This window comes from Uloborus diversus, chromosome 6 (genome assembly GCF_026930045.1).
Source record: "Uloborus diversus isolate 005 chromosome 6, Udiv.v.3.1, whole genome shotgun sequence".
NCBI lineage: Eukaryota > Metazoa > Arthropoda > Arachnida > Araneae > Uloboridae > Uloborus > Uloborus diversus.
Window position 1 is genome coordinate 68,516,274 of NC_072736.1, and position 18,386 is coordinate 68,534,659.

At 31.5% G+C, this 18,386-nt stretch overlaps 1 protein-coding gene across 1 annotated transcript in view; it reads left to right on the plus strand.

Annotated features, from left to right (window-relative positions):
* Positions 1 to 18,386, plus strand: part of LOC129223974 (protein O-mannosyl-transferase TMTC3-like) — a 182,023-nt gene that overhangs the window by 145,469 nt on the left and 18,168 nt on the right. The window contains exons 11-13 of the mRNA XM_054858360.1: positions 272 to 365; positions 3,577 to 3,711; positions 8,602 to 8,684. Of these exons, the coding sequence (XP_054714335.1) occupies positions 272 to 365; positions 3,577 to 3,711; positions 8,602 to 8,684 (312 nt within the window). The remainder of the gene's footprint in view (positions 1 to 271; positions 366 to 3,576; positions 3,712 to 8,601; positions 8,685 to 18,386) is intronic.

The following is an 18,386-nucleotide window of genomic DNA, read 5'->3' on the forward strand; positions in this document are numbered from 1 at the left end:
CCAAACAAAAAAGTGTTAGTTGTAAGATTGACAGTAACCGCTTTAAAACTTTTTAAAAACAAAAATGTCATCGTTTTACCGATGGAATTAATTCCTCAAAGTAAATGAATTTTCATTTGCTTTGAGCTTTGTAACTAAATACTTCTTTTCCTAGGAATTTAAACAGCACAGCACTACAAAATCTGTCTTTAACATTGCTTGTTAAATGAATAACTGACACTTAAAAATGCGATTAATGACCAATGTTTCTTATGAGTTGCTTTGTTTTTAGGATAGAACCAGACGACGTCCGGAGCTACTTAAATGTCGGCCGTGTTTTAACTAACCTACGTCGATACAACGAAGCTGAAAAGATCTATAGAACGGTTAGTATATCTTGAAAAAAATATTGAAAATTTTTATGACGTTCTTTTTTCGCCGGAAGAGGGGGAGGGATGAAAGATTGAAGGGAGGGTTCGTGGGTTGCATTCAAGCTTCAGATGAACAAAGCATAGGTCATAAAAAATACTTTTTGAAAAACAAAAATTCAAACACTTTGAAAAATATAAAGGAAACAAACAATATTCAACTGTATCAGAAAATTTCGTAGTAACGTTATAAAGTATAATAATCTCTAAGCGTACAGAAATAAATTAATGCGCTAGTTACATTAAATAATTGAATAATTAAAAATGTAGTACAAGAAACAAAAGAAGATTTTGTTTTCAATCATTATTTATACAGAAACTAATCTGCTTCACATACACTGTTTGCCGTGAAGAAAGCGCCTTTGCTTTCGGAAGAACACAAAAAAGATATACAGTGCAAATAAAAGGAAATAACACACAGGTAACCAGACCTTTGGCACATGGATATTAGCTTCTACCACAGAGCCACGTATGCCTCTAAATAAAATTAAAACCTGTTAATCGAGCTACTGCTTGATTTAGTATTTCTAAGAAAATTAGAATACGACGAATACATTGCAATCCAACTAATCGAAACTAGCAAAGGCCCTCACCCCTCACCAAATAAAAAATGATGCAATTAGCTGCCTCATTTTATGTTGTAGAATGCTTTGGAGGAGAAATAAAAATCAAGTTTTTTTTTTTTTTTTTTTTTTTTTTTGTAGTAAACACGTAAGGTAAACACACCAGTAGTGGACAGTGTTTCAGTAGTGGCCACTTCAAGGTTTATGTTTGAAAAAATAGGATTCCAGGTTGCCCAATGGATTCAAAAATGCACCAAACGTGTAGGAGGTACGTTTGAATCCACGGGAAAACCTATTTTGTTTCAAATATAAACCTTGAAGTGGCCACTATTGAAGCAGTATCAAACACTCACCACTACTGTTACGTTTACCTTAGTTATTTGTTAAAACTGTTAGTTAAAAAGGGTATGCGTGCGTTTTGCTGATACCCCTGTCAACTGTTGGACATGTTCATTTTTGAGCAATCACATTGCTTAGTGTTCTCACTTGACTGTCCTTGGCGTTACGCTGATTTTATTCCCCCCCCCCGCCTCCCCCTGCAGCACCACCGTCGACCGGCTCCTCCTGATGCTGCTCCTCTAGCGAAAACCGTCTCCAGGTTGTGCCCATATCCTACACACACACGTATGCAAACATGCACTTACACACACACACGCCTACATACACACAAACACACATACCCACACAAACACACATACCCACACAAACACACATGCCTACATATACACACTCGTGATTGCGAAAAACATAATTTGAATTCAAAATATCAAAATTAAAATTAGTTTTTTTTTACTATAAAAAGGACCTGTTTTTCTTTAAATCGACGGATTTCAGTATTTTGTGTTGATTTTATGCCAGCTAAAATATATAAGAAAAATAAATGCACATCGATTCTGTACATGTAAAAAAAAAATCTTCAAAAGTACGTTACTAATCTATGATGCTCGGTTCAGCTATTTAATAATGTAGTCTATTTTCATAATTATAGAATAATCTCTATTTTAATTACCAAGCTTAATACATGTAAATCGTTGGTAAAGATACAAATATTGTTGTACTTGTTGTTAAGTCAACAGTAGTTGTTAATTTGAAATGGCAAGGAATTTTGCTGTTATTGCTGTCATTATTCTATCGCCATCTGAAAGACCTAAGCCCTAACCGCGTAGAGAGTAAAAATGTTTTTTTTTTTTTTTAAAGTTTTATCAAAGCATTGCGAAGGCATGACCAATGTTTGAGAAGCTCCGAACAGTTTAACAGCACTATGTTGCATGAATGTAAATGTAAAAGAGATTCAGCTGCATCACAAAATAGAGAACAGCATTTAATTGACTTATTTGCAGTTTTATAAAACTGTTTGCAGAAATTTCATTTATGGTTTTTTATTGTCTCGTGAAATTAGTGATGCCCCCTTTTTTTTTAACCCGAGAACCGTATATCATATTAGGATAAATCTACGGAACCAAAACACTGAGACAACTTAACTATATTTATTTATTTTTCTAAATACAAGAAAAAGGAAAGAAAGTAACAAACCAAGAACCGATGGTATCATTACTACATGCTTATTTTATTAATATTAAGTTTCCACCTGTTTTTCAAAAAATGATTTTTGACTACTATTTGGCTCTAAATTTTGCAGCAATTGTTTTAAATTCCGAATGAAAATGATGAGACGCTTGGAAAGTTCCAGAACATAGTTTTCGATTCTCAACATTGAACATAACAGCAATATACAAATCAGCTTCACGGGCCAAATATATTCTGCGGGTCGTAGGTTAAGCTCTATTTGTATAAGCCATCCTCTACATTTTGATCGGTAAAGTTAAATGCCCATGGACCCGAAAACAACAACAATATTATCTTATATAATTAAAAAGTGAGCGTATGTACCTGTGTATCTAAGTATGTATGTTTGAGTTACTTCTCCCGAACGCTAGTAAACTGACCATCGAACCAGGTATCGACAGATTCGTAATTTTTCCATCTTTATGTTTGGCTGTTTAACATAATTCTCCGATAATAATTAGCAAAGATATCAATTAAAAATTACTAATTATGATACTTAGATTTCGACATAAAATCCTTATTTTTCGAAGTTTTTCCTCCATTCAAATTATTATTCAGTGCTTCATCTCAACTTTCCGTAACAATGCTTTTATTGAATTTTGTAAGTGAAGAAAATCATTCAGAAGAAATATCTATTGACATTTTTTTTCTCGAATATGAAAAAATGAAATTCTGGCATTTGTTTTGAGGCTTTTTCTGTAATCGGAGAATGTAAAATGTTTCCTTTTTGGTTATTTTTCCGGAATCTGTCCCCCCTTTTTTTTTTTTTTTTTTTTTTGGTGATTGTTGAACACGCGTCACTTGACATATTTTTTATTTTCGAGGTAGACCGTGCAAAGCCGGGAAACGCAAGTTTTATAAATGCCGAAAAAAAAAAACAAGCTGTTGGCCCAGTAAAATTTGACTGGTTTATCATTTCTTAATGAGCAACCTCAATTAAACTTAGTACACTTAGCACACTGTAGACTACTTTTATTTGTGACCTATTAATTACGTAAGTTATTCGACGCGAACATAAATCCTTTACTTTTCTGATTTAGGCGAAGTCACTCTTCCCCGGTTCCGAAAGAAGCTACGAAGAAAAAACCCATGTAACTCCAAGCCATCTGCAGCTATTCCTGAACTTGGCTTTCCTTATCTCGCAGAATGACAGTCGCCTGGAGGAAGCCGACGCGGTAAGACAATAACATTTCTTAGCGATGGACGTCACTTTGTTGTGTCCCGTTTATTCGACCGTTGTTCGATTTACCTTAACGGTTGTTTGAGACATCTTCGAGTAAATCCGAGAGGTCAAGTAATGGAGTGGTGGAATGACAAAATATTTCCCCCGGAGCCAAAGGATGAATATTTCTTTTGATGAAAAAATAACGATAGAAATCTTTCTTTCTTTGATTTCGGTTGACGCTGCTGGAACAGCACATAGAATCAAAGTTTTGACTTCTTTGATCAAAGTATTTTCTGCATATCATCTGATCTCTATAGTTTCCTCCTTTAACTACAGAAAACATTTTAAATTGGCGATTTCAATAATTGGAAAAGACCTAACATTGTTTTTTTGTAGAAGACGTTTCCTTTTTTCTTGAATAACCAATCATGTATCAGATGTTAATGTCTCTAGGATGCACGTAACTAAATGGTTTGAATTGCATGATATGCTACACACAGTCTGATTCATAAAGAGGCAGAAAAATGCGCATAAGATGCGTGTAAAGAAACATATAATTAAGTATATTCTCAAGGAAACGTATACAAAATTTTTAAAAGAAAAAAAATCATGCATTTCGCATTTCTTACTTTAAGAGCTCATTAAGGAAATGATTCCAACTCGTATGAGACTTCGTATAGATATAGATTATCTATTATAAGAACACAGAAGAAACAATTTTCCATGTACGTACGAAGTTTATATTTTCTCCCAACGCACTTAATTTCTTCACTTAAAATTTCTTCCCTTTTTTACAAAAGTGTTTCTTATTAATCATTTTTCCCTTTGAAAGCAAAAAAGATGAAATTCGTTTTTAAATTCATAAAATAGCGTTTCAAACATTCGTTTCATTTACTTATAAATGCAAATTATTCTAAAAATACACGAATATTCTCTTTTTTTCCCCTCACTTTTATTTCTCCGAAATAATTCCTCCTCTTAAAAAAAATCTATGCAAATATGGTCCAAATTTCTCGATGGAATTTTAATGCATTTGATAACGATTTTTTTCGGCAAAATAATCGATTTCTTTTCTTAACGTTCCGCAGAAGCACGAAGCTCTTGATTTGTTTTTGCATCTTATCACTGAAAGATAATAATGCAATTTTACTTTAAATATATGCCAACGGCAGTTTTTCGGGGGACCTTTGAACTTAAATATCAGATTATTGAAAAATGTTTCGTAAATATTCGTGAATAGTTTTTGCGATGTTGTGAATATTGATCAAAAGAACAGACTATAACCAACCTAGATAAATGTTTAAAAAATATAATATAATCCGAAGTTGAATGGGGTGGTTTCTTTCAGCCAGAAGTACTACTTTTAGTCTTTGAAATGGATAGAATGAGCAAAAAAAATTACTTGGACCCAGAAAACACTTTTATTTTTCCAACAGTTTTTTTTTAATTAATTTTTTTAAATGTCCGATTTTTCAAACAAGGCGTGGTCTTTATGACGTCACAAATGATGTAATTTGGCGCATCTTTATACTACGTTTCCACGTTATGATAATCAAACAGCGAATTAAAATTGCGCTGTACGCTTGCTATCAACTATATTGTTGCCAATACACGTGAGTAAAGATGCGAATCGAATATTTTGTTTTGTGAATGGCTGCATTGAATGGCATTCTGTCTCACGACAGAAGTGTAAGCAATGAAAGCGCACCGATTTTTTTTAAAATATTAAACTTAAGGGAATTATTTAAAAAAATGTCAGATCCTATGTTTTTAAGCATGCACTTTCAGAAAAAATACTTTTAAAATTTTGGAAACTAACCCATTCTATGTTGCATTGTCTGCGCTGATTGAAACATTTTACCATTACATAGAGCAGCAAGTATGTCTGTTAGTTGGCGTAGTGGTAAGACGTTGGCCATCTGCGCACGGGTTCTGACCCGCGGTGGCCGCTCGGTGGATTTTCGAGGTGCGGAAAATCGTCAGCGCCCATGTCGTATGATTATGCGGCATGTAAAAGGATTTCGTTTGGCTTCGAACACCCTCGGCAAAATTAAACCCTAGTGCAAGTTTTCAGCGAAGATAGACAAATTTTCCACCATCTGGTGGTAAACTGAGAGTCAAAATTATCTGTGCCATTGATATCCGTAAATAAATGGTGGCACATGAAAGAATGGATCGTACCGGGGAATCGCACTGGGTCTGTAAAAGACTAAAACCTAAGAAACCATTAGAAATGAAAAAAATATATATACAGTGGCTCCCAAAAGTGTTCGCACACTTTGAAATTTTTTAGTAAAACCAAAATAACTCAAAACTGAATTCAAATATAAAGTCCAATATTTTTTCACATCATTCCTATGTCTTTCTAAATATGACCCATTGGTTTTTTTCAAAATATTGACGGATCTTCTTTTTGAAATGGGTCAGAAAACGAAGAGACAGAGAAATAACACTCCACAAAAGTCATCGTACACTCAAATATTTTCGAATAAATTCATAATTAAAATTATTATATGCCGTTTTATTGATATTTTTGCATTGTGTTGACCCTTAAAAGTCATTTGGCTTTACTTTTTTGTTTATTTATTCCTTAATATATTGCTTATTACTGTAAAATGGCTGGTATTCGTAAAAAACCGCAAAAGCCATTCAAAATTTAATTTCTTTCCCACAGTAGTGGCAAATTTGTTTGAAATGTCTCTAAATTAGTTCATTTATTTGTTTGTTTAATAAAGTACTTGATAAAATGCTTTAAAGAAAGAAATCGAACCGAAAACAAGGTAAGAAAAGATCAACCGGTAAAGTTCAAAAAACGTGATCGTAGATTTAAAGTTAAAAAATTTATGAAAAATACACATTTTAGTACTGTAAATATTTCTGCAGAGTTAAATGAAACATTTTACATTTAATTTTCACCTAAAATTGTTCGCCAAGTTCTTTGATTAGCTGGATTAAATGGGACCTCTTCCCGCAGAAATTTTCTTGGTCGTGCGAAAAACAGAAAGCTTACGCTTTTCGTCCCAAAATCAATGATAAATAAGCTAAAAACAGTTTAGAATCATGTCTTACTTACAGATAAAAATTAATTCAACATTTTTAGTTAAATTGTTGTATAACTGTAAGTAGAAGAAAAAATTAGGAACTTAATCTTAAGAACTTAGTTGGATCAGTTAATTAGGACGGTGAAGGTGTTTTAGTGTGAGGGTGCATATCAGCATTAGGGCTTGATAGTTTGTAATTTTTTGATAAAATAATGAATCATGCTGTTCCTTTAAATATTTTAAAAACCAATTTTGAACTCTTAGCCAAAAATTTGGTTATTGGAAACAACTTTGTTTTTTTATCAAGATAACGATAAGAAGCACACGGCTTTCAACGTTTGCCTCTAGTGCCTTAAAAACTGTACTAAAGTTTAGAAAATACCCCTTCAATCTCCAGATTTGAACTTAATGTAACGTATTTAGAGATATCTGTAGGTTAGATTACGAAAATACGGCTTTGAAACGAAAATTGAGCTAGAAACAGTAAGATTCGAAGTGTGGTTGAACACTTACTCAGAAATTACGCAAAAAAAAGAAAGAAAAAGGAATGAAATCTATTCCCAGATGTTTAAAAGGTGTTATGAATATTGTATGATATTCTACTAATTAATAACTTAATCAAAAGTTAGATTATTCAATAATATATAGACATTTTATAAAGTGTACGAAGACTTTTGTGAGATAAAATTTCCGGCACTTTTCGGTTTTTGATTTTTAAAAAATTAAGTTTTAATATTTTTTAAAAACTTTTCATGCAGTTTTGTTAAAAATTGATCATAGATCTTATAATTAAATACTTATTCCGAAATATTAATTCTAGCCAATGATTTGGGGCCGATTTCGTTGAAAGTCATACGTGTACGAAGACTTTTGGGAGCCACTGTATATATATATAGCTACAGGTGGAGTAGTACATCGAGTGATATACATATTCAGTTGCATTATTAAATGCTAAATTAAATGCTATCTTACGAAATTGGTTTTCTTAGAGTGCATTGACATTTTATTTATTTTTTTAGAGTGCATTGACATTTTAAGTCTTCTTTTCCTAAAGCAATATATCTTTGAGATACGTTTTTGGATGCTATATGCCATCAAAATATAACAAAAGGAAATAAAAGTAAAATAATGGTAAATAGGAACTGTGGAGCAAAAAGTCAGCTACGAAAGAAAATAGGTTGATCGCCATTTATCCTCATCAGATATCTGGTTTCCCTGTACCTACTGTAGTAACAGTTTACAGACATTGCGGGGCACAGAAGTATGCGTTGTGCATCCTGAGCAATTTCCTCAGTATGAAAATGCAGTTCAGGCTCTCAAGGTTATCAAACCTGTAATAAAAATCTTGCTTCTGTTGTAGGTAATTTAATGTGAACCAGGGCGCACCACGTAGAGGTGACCTATATCAAACCCCCAAAAAGTTATGTAGATAACTTTTTATGCTAAACAGAGCAAACATTTTTGATACAAAAAGAAAATTTGCAACGCCATGTTTCAAAGCAGATGAAATTTATTAAGATTATGAAAAAAAAAAATAATAGTCTAAAAAGATTTTTAAATGGTTTATTTTTAAATTTATTGAATCTGCTACATTAAACTTATCTTCAAATGTTTGTTTCACATTTGTTTTGTTAGTGTTTAATGTTATCTTTACAATAGAATCTAACAGTGTATTTGATAGCAAAATAACTTAAACAGAACTCAATTTTTTCATCATTTGAAGTTGACGAAAACTTTGGGTATTTTGTTAAATTGACGGTAATTGTAATGTTAACGATTTGTACAAGTTACTTTTAAATGATTTTCTTTCAAATATGTCAAGAAACTTTTACTTGACTTTTACTGACTTTTTCTTTCAGCTGTACCTAGAAGCACTAAAGCTGAGATCAGATTTCACAAATGCGTACTTAAATAGAGGAGACGTACTTTTAAAAATGAATAGGTAAGTTCTGTTGTTGCCGTTCTGAAGTTTTTTTAACTATTTTATTTGTTTATTTTATTTGCTTATTAATTTATTTATTTGAGTGGAAATCTTTTCAAAAACTTACTGTCACACACGCAAAAAGGGGGGGGGGAGAAATGCACAAAACTACTGGTGTGCATAAAAATATTGTAACAACTGAGAATATCAATGCATTGAGATGCATTAAAGTATTGTAGTTCCAAAAGTAGGTGGTTTTAATAAATATTTGGTATGGTGATGAAACTATTTCATACGGTTACTGTTTCTTTTTTTTAAATTTCAGGAAATGAATTTACAAAATAAAATATCTAATCTAAATATCTTAACAAACTAGGAAGTTTTACTTTCATTTACTTCTTAGCTAAGTCTTCACTTGCTTCTTTGTTATTTTCCAAAAAACTGGCATAAAATAATAGTTTCTTCATCCCTTTTTTGACAGAAAAGGATTGTGAAGGTATAGTGTAAGTTACTTTTCACAATTTTGGTTGTGGGAGGGAGAAAACTAAGCAGTAGGTAGGGAGAAAGCCATGAAAATATTACACAAACGAAATGTAAAGGATTTCATCGTAGGTTTATTTTAAATGTTCAAATATTAAAATGAAATTAATCAAATTGCCATACTTACAATCATACTCAGTTTCAAAGAGGAGTTTCTAACAGAGTATTAAACATTGCATAAACAACTACAGTACTCTGATTTTGTGCATTGATATCCTATTAGACCTGAAAATTGATTTTCCTATTTTCTTTTTATTATTTTTTTTCATTGTTAATCATGACTGAAAAAAGCTCCCAAAGAATTAAAAACAAAATCACTCAGATAGAGATAGCAGTTTAAAAAGTTGAATCTGTTTTTTCAAATGAATCTAGCAGTTGTTGAAGCTTAATCGAAATTATAATTAAGTTACGGATATAGGTAACAAATATTTTTCTAGTATTATTTATAAAACCAAATGTAGCCCAAAATTAGTAATATAATTATGAATATTATTATTTTTTCGAGTATTTTTAAGCTTGAAATAATGTCGGAGATGAATAGCTGCATTTTACTGTGTTTATCAGTTTTATTTCAACACAAAAGGAGATATGCTCCACGATGCAGACACAATGTTTTCCACTTTATAAAGTAAAATATGTTTTAATTTATTTTCTGTTTTTTTTTTTTTTTTTTTTTTTAATTAATGTGTCATAAACGGAAAATTATTCTTTGAAATGCAATTGCACGAGAAGGAACAACAATATTCGACTGTGCAATACAAAATATTTCATGGAAAACGGAGATGGGATATTTAGTTATTTATTTCTTACTATATTTTCAGTAATTTTCAACAAAACAATGCTCCTATAACTTTCGTGAGAAAACGTTCCAAATTGTTTAAGGTATCCGAACCATTTTCCAACTTCGTCTTATAAATTTTGTCACTACATTCATTAAAGGAAGGGGTATTTCCCTAATTATGACCATAATACATGTAAAAAAGCTGAAAATTTAAATTTGAAATGCATTTTTCTCTGATTGAGTTTTTATGTTAAATTGCTCGCGTATAGTATCATCCAATTTTCATGAATACTTGCTGATTTTTTTTACTATACTGTTAGCTGGAAAATATATCAAAATGTTTATCCTTTTGATCTGTTTTTAATATATCTCTGTAGAAAATTTTCCAAAAAATGTTTTTGGAAAAAGCCTTCGGTGAGTTAATTTTTTTTCTTTTCTTTTCTTTTTTTTTATTTAACATATCATCAAAGTTTTTGGTACCCGAGGAGAGAGCTGATATATTATTAATTCTAGAAAGTTTTAAAAACTTCTTCATAAAATTTTTTAAATGCTTGAATTTTTTCTTTCAAATTAGACAAATAATACAATTAGAAAAAAAACAGCGCATATTGTTTATAATTACTAGTTAACTATCAGTTATGACTAAAACTATAACAGAAAATAATGTTACAATGTTTCTAAACAATTCTAAAAAAAGAGTTCTGATCGTGTTTGGATACCTTAAAACAAAATATTTTTAATATGAGATAGCAGTTATATTTATTTAAACAGAGATGGTATTTTAATTTAAAACGTTTGTTATAAAAATTATTAATATGTATAATTTATAAATATTTAGAAGTTATTTATTGCAAAAAAAGAGGCAAGCGAAATTTTCGAAAAGAAAACACAACAATCGTTACAATCCAGCTACAGATTTCAAAATCTTATTGCGTTCTCTGGCATCTTAATATCAGTTGATCATCAATACTTCCCCAAGTATTTAAACTGGTTTTTTGCATAAAATTGGATGTTGCAATTTTGCAATTTAACAGTTAGAAAAGTTACTAATAGATAAATTTTTGGAATAAATAATTAATGTTTGCTTACATTTTGAATGCCACCGAGAAGTGAAATGTGATTGCAAATTACAATCCGTTTAGAACGCAAAGTCTCTCAATATCAGGCATCAATTCCATTTCACCAATAATACGTTCTCAAACATTTCAAATGTTTACTTTATAAAAATTGGTGAAATTTCAATTAGCAGTTAGAAAATTGACTAATAGCTAACTCTTCTAATTTTCCACTAACATTTTTCAGTTTATTTTAAATATTGATTGTTTGCATTCCACAAAGAAGTAAAATGTAATTGCAAATTACAATCCATCCAGAAGGTAAAATCTAATCGCGTTCACTGGCATCAATATCTAATAACAACCTTTAAGCTTTCAAAAATTTAACTGTTAATTAGTTAGAAGAGGAAGCTGAAATTTGAAATTAACAGCTAGAAAAGTTACTTATATAGTAAAACCTGTCTGCAACGATACTGTTGGCACCTAAAAAAATATCGTAATAGACAAGTTATCGTTATAGACAGTTTGATTATTCATGCTGACATTTTCCTGGGGCCAAAAAAAAATATTGTTATAGGCAGGTTAACGTTATAGACAGTATCGTACACAGGTTTCACTGTAGATAACTTTTCTTAGTTATCACTAACCTTTTTTTTTCAATGGGCTGGCAGCAAGAAAAGTTTACAAAGAACAAAATAGCAAAAACAAACACATTGTTCTGTTTATTTTAAATTTTGATTGTTTCCACTGATTCCTCTGTGAAGTAAAATATGATTGCAAATTACAATCCATCTAGAATGCAAAATCTAATCGCGTTCTCTATTCTCAATATCCATTCATCATCATTCTTTGTTTTTAGCGAGTTCTACTTTTTATTCGCAAACTTCCTCCAAAAATACCTCTCTCCAAAAGTCACGTCTCTATTATAAAACTCTAAAATAGGTTCCCCTTCGACGTATACCTTCATTAACTTTTCATGAGCCCATCTGTGCGCATGAAAAATGCACAAAAACCCCAGAGAATGCAACCCGAAAGGATGCAGACGGATAGCTTGAATATTTTTCTCTTATACGAGCTCAGTGGGGGCAGCACATAACGCTGAAATCCTCTTATTTTTGTACTTTTTTCCTCAAGCTTTGCTGCGAATTTATAAATCAGCTTCACGTTATAGAAATAGCTCAACAGCAATATTCTGAAGAGAGATAACAGGCTTTTCGTGCATGGAATTTGCATTGATTATTGAGAGTAAATGTAGAATATTTATTTTATCATTTATTGCAGCACTGGGAGAATAGTAAGAGCTTGAAAGTTATGCTCTAAAATCAAAAAAAAAAAGTCTGGCTATTTATGGAGAGATTTTGAGAGTTGCTCGGTGTATTTACTTAGTAATGTCTGTGTCATTTGGATTTCGAAACTAGCAAACTACAGAAGGGTACTCCATGCTAAAATATTTCCAAATGTTTTAAAATCCTAGTTGGTTCTTTAAAAAATATAAAATGGCTAGATGATTTTCTGGTATATTATTTAGTCCACACAAGATACGGTTTGTTGACCTTATCTTTTGTTATGTATAGTAATTTCACGATTATCCGCGAAACTATTTGGGTGGCGCACGTACCGCAGATAGGAAAAATCGTGGAAGATCCGCAGAAAGGATAAAACGAGGGACACATAAGGTTATAACTGTCATTTCTCAAAACCGCAGCTGTATTTATACAAAAAACTTTCTACATACAGTGAAAATATATGAGGAGTTTACTTTCAAAACGGATTATATCCAGTTTGATATTTTTTTGGCAAAACGAAAAAAACGTTTCACGCATCAACACTAACTGTTAGAATTTCGAATTTTTCGCCATGTTTTGGTAGAATAACACGTGACTGTTGGCATAAGTCTAGGAATTTTTAATCAGTTTTATCAGACCTAAATTGCCAATTTAATTTTGGGTATATTTTCTTTTTGTGTAAAACAGTGGATATTATTCTTTTTGCAAAAAAAAACGCGCATTTTCTAGTGTACTTTTAAAACGAATTGTATCCAGTTTTAGATTTTTTTGGCAAAACGAAAAAAACTTTCTACGCACAAAAGCTAACTGTTAGAATTTCGATTTTTTAAAAATGTTTTGGAAGAATAAGAAGTGACTATTGGCACAAGTCTAAGACTTTTTTATAATAATTTCATCAGACGTAAATCGCCAATTTTATTTTGGATATATTCCCTTTTAGTGTAAAACAGTGGATATCATCACTTTTGAAAGAAAACACGCATTTTCTTCAGAAATAAACTTTAAAATCGAAGCAAAATATTCAACATTTTTAATATAATCTTTTTTTTAATATACTTTATTCCTTCTTACTTACTTTATTACTTTTATTGAACATTTCAAAAAGAAAAAAAAGGACCTTCGATTCAATTAAGTATGAACAATGAAACCACCCAAGCCGATTCAAAAACCAACATATATATAGGTATTATTAGATCACAATTTAATGGCAATATCATTTATTTAATATTAATTTAGTAATCACAATTCGAGGTCGCGCTTGCCTAACTGATAACAGATTTGCACAAGGCGCAAGGTGCTGCGATCTCTTAACACTCCGTCGGGCGCAACTGATCTATTAGGCACACCTCGAATTCTTTAGTTAGCCACGCGCCCTCAATAGCTTATGGAAAAATGTATATTCATTTTCTCAAATAAACTTGTTACATTCGAAAATCATGAAAAACTTTTATTTCTCTTCTTTGGTGTTTGTAGTTGACATTTTTTTCGTAAGAAAATGTGAACATGCGTAGAAAAGATCAGTAGATCAAAGTGTGCTTCCCAGGCTCAATGCGCCCGATCATGTTCTACAACATATTGCGCCCGACGGAGTGTTAATACGGACGGGTAGCACGCTTGACTGGAAATAATCAGCCAGTGGCTCGCTCCATTTTATTTGTGAACTACTTTTGAATTAAGAGTGGCAAATTCAACTTTGGATACCTGTCCGTTAGATATGAAAGTGAATGAGTGGATACCGGCAAATGAGGCATAAGTTCTACTTTGCTGTAAAACACCTGGAGAGAAATAAGGGGATGGATGTACACCGATTTGGTAAAACCAATGTTTACGCATTTTTTAACAGTAGATATAAACCACTTCGAGAAGAAAGAAATTCAGTGCTCAATTGGGCTTATACTTTTTTTTGTTTTTTTGTTTCCAATGGGCTGTGTAAAAGACCCACCTCAAGAGGCGTCTGAGCCATAAACAGACCTAGTGCGTTCCCCTACAATGCATCAGTCTTTCATGTGTCACCATTAAGGTGCTGATGCATGACACAGTAGTGTTTTGACGCCCACTTTCCACCAGATGCAGGCACCTGGGCTCTCATTTGATGCGAAATTGCACTAGGAATTTAATTTTGCCAAAGGCATTTTGAGCCAAACGAATACCCTAGGGATCTTTTACCTGCTACATAATCATATGACATGGGCGCTGATGATTTTCAGGGCCTATTCTAGAGATTCTGAAAACGAAAAAAAAAAACGTTTTTTTTCTTCAAAACTGGATGTAACCCGTTTTGAAAGTAAACTTCTCATATAAAGTACAGTAAACATATTTTGTAGTATTTCTGCATAACAGAACTTAAAATTAATAAAGAACAAGTGTATATACGTTAAATAAAACGCAATAAATAAATAAATAAATAAAACATAAACAACTGAATTTAAGTTTGAAATTTTTTGACCAATCAAGAACAGTTATTTGGTTTTTGCTGAGAAAACACATGATCCGGATTGTCTATTGACTCTCGGATAATCCACTCGCGAATAATCGGGAGTTTACTGTATTTTTATGCATATGCTTGTAATTTTAACTTCTCATTCATTAAACTTTTTCTGAGGTCTAGGGTAATCGGCTGTTTTCCTTTAACTCTAGAAAAAAAAGTTCAGTGTTTTATCTTCCTTCAGAACAAATACGATATGTTAACAAGTTGCTGGTAAAGTTTTAAAACAGATTTTTTTTTTGTTTTTTCACTTTTCCGTGATACCTGCATTGAAAGCAGACAACAATAAATAAAACAGTTTGACATCTTTATGATATTCTAAAATTCGTAAAAATTTATCATCAAAATAACACATAAGGTTTAACACTAAATGTTTGATGCATAACAAAGTTTTATACACTGTTGCATATAAAAAGAAAAACATATTCGACAGTTGACGCAGTAATGATAGTACAATTTTGTAAAGTAAATTTTTTTTTAACGGGAAAAACACAGACCTCAGTGACTTGATAACCATAAGCTGAAGGTAAACGCTGCACATTTAAAAAGTATTTATGATTTTATAATTGTTCTGTAATTTAAAAAAAAATTTCTTGTTATTTATATTTGATTTATAGATGTCATTTACTATTGCTGTGACGACTGCAGATGGTTTTAACATGTTTCTTAAGGCGGTTTTTATTCTAAACTTCTTATGTTTTAGCGTGTAGCCTTAGAATTATAATGGATTATTCTTAAAAGCATAATAAAAGCAGAACAATTTAGCCACTTCTGTAACTTGGTTGTTTCGTAAATGGAAAAGGTATTTTGATATATTTATGTATTTATAAGTCTAACTATAGCATGGGCATCGCAATAATTTACATTTCCATTCAGACATGAAGTTTTTTTTTTCACTTTATTGGTAACGATAATGTTGAGTCCGTAACGTTTACCTAATACTTGTAAAATATTTTATGCCGGAAAGAGTGGTTGAAATTTTTAAAAAAACTATTTTTGAGTAGGCAACTTTTAAAACTAGAAGAAATATTAAAATGTAATTTACATTTTCATCATCTTTCATTTCCCCGAATACTCAAGGAAAAATTGAGTTCCTAGTGTATATTCGCATCGTGAAATCTCCGGTGCCTCCATCTGGTGGGAAAATGTGAGTTAAAATTTTCAAATTTTAATAACAATTTTCCAATATCAGTAACAAAGGAGGGAATTAAAGCTACTAATGGGAATGAATACACTATGATTGAAAATGGTAAGGTGTTTTGTACGCAGCCTTGCTAAAAACACTTTTCTTAAAAAAAAAAAAAACATCCTTTGTGACACCGTTCTGTAGTTTAGGAGTAATTGGTTGTGAATGTATAACAATTATTTATGATTCTGAAAAGTTCATACTTACTGAATAACATACATTTGGCAGTATTTGAATTTCAAAACATTTCTTTTCCTGACATCAACTCCGTGTCTTTTACGAATAGAAGTAGAACGTGTGAAAAATTTTATTCTGTTCCTTATACTCAGATGTCTATACACGTATCACCTTTGTCTTTCCTCCATTTAAAAAAAGGGGAGGGGAACCGAAATCGATTCAAAAAATACTGCTACTTCCATCAAAAGTCACGTTTGCATTATAAAATTCGAAAATGTGCATTACCTAGTGCTGCAGTACGTTCATTAATTTTTCATGAACTCTTCTTACTGCTGAGCCGTCAACATACACTCAGGAGATGCAACAAAAATGTTGCATACATTCTGTTCGATGTAGTTTCTTGAAGCTTCGAGTGTACACATAAAATATTTATATTCTCCATTTTTCATATCTGTGTATGTAAATTAGCTTCAAGGTTTTGAAATGCGCTCACAATAATATCTTATAATAAATAACAGACTCAGGCATAAGCCTGTAATGTAAAATAGGAAGTGACTTGAGAAATTTTACTCTTCTTTTCATACAGAAAGAAGCTCTTTTTAGCTCGGAACATTTGGCTTTTTAGTTTTATGACTTTCTTTATGAGAGACGTAAACAAGTTTTATTCTTTCTCAGGCTTTCCAGCGAAAATTAATCTGACTTAAAATTCCGGAGGTAAAATTTTAGAAAAGTAATTCAACAAACTTTGAAGAGCAAGTCCTTATTTTTACTTTTAGAACCAAAAGTTTAGAAACATCGTATTTATTTCTAAATTTGGTAAGAGTGGAATAGGTTCACATTGGTGTTAGATGACTTTTGAACTTGGTGAAAGCAGAAAAATATCGTTTTAGTCGCTGCCATGTCTTCTTCTCATGCTTAAATTTCCAATTTTAGCGGAGCGTTTAATGTTTTTTAGGTACTTTATATATTTGTCCAACTTTTTTACCTTTTTATGGATCTTTTAATGAAATTTACTTAACGGAAAAGGGCGGTTCATTAAACGGGTGATGCGACATTTTTAACAGCTTGTGTGAATCAATGCTGTGGTTTTTTGCCTTATCTGCTCAGCAGTGAGATGTCTTTAAAAACCTTTACAGAGCTTCGTGTTTTGTTTTTTGCATTATTTAGATTGTTTTTGTTACTCAGGAAGTTCTGTCACTTTGGATCTGAAACTTATTTTTCTTATTAAAAAATAATATTTTTTATGATGTTTTTGCACTTTTCGAACTAATCTAAATCAATAATCTAACACAACAGGGAATATATCCCTAACAAAATTAAACTTTTCGACTTTTCAGGGCTGCCACTGAGTTATGGTTCTAAAAATAGTCGTTTCAGTAGTTTCTTAAATGAAAAATAGTCTGCAAAATAGTCGTCAAGCAAGGAAAATATATAGTACATCTAAAATAGTCTCATATTATTTTTAAACAGTATTAATATTAAATTATGCCACATATACTTTGATGAACAGAAATATCTTAGCTGCATGATATATGAGCGGGATCTTCTGGACAAATGGAGCTCTCTCCAGTTACACAATTGGTGTTCCCGACATGGTTTCATAACTATCTTATTTCAATAACAAGAATGAAACTTAGGCATATATTACAGATATTTATAAAACAATGAAAACATTACAGCCGGTAATTTCTTTTTTGAAATGTCTCAAAACACAATAGTTTGAAAAAAAACACATTTTTGTTCTTTAAAGTACTAATTAGCCACTTTTATGTCTTAAATGAAGTAACTTTTCATCCCTACTACTATCTGTATACCCATAAAACAAAGCAAAATTTTTGCCAACTTTCACCATATGATGTAATGGATAACCCAATAATCTGTTAAGAAATCATCTGCTGTCTACCACATTGCACCATGGAAAGGAAAATGACACAGCTCAAAAGAATTGCATTGGAGAAAATAAAGGTTTTAAGCATTAGTATTTTTAAGCAATTGAGTCTCCAATTATAGTACACGCAAAAGAATAGCAATTTGATGTTTACTGGTCAGGTTTTGTAGTTTAAATTAGTAACGCATGCTTTGAGTTCGAAATATTTGTTCCAATTTACGAAAAAAAATAATGATGTATCCCTATTGATTATATCGTTCATACGCCACCACGCAGCAGTTACGTAAGCTAACTTTGAGCGAGTTTTGTGGCAAGAAGCATTTAA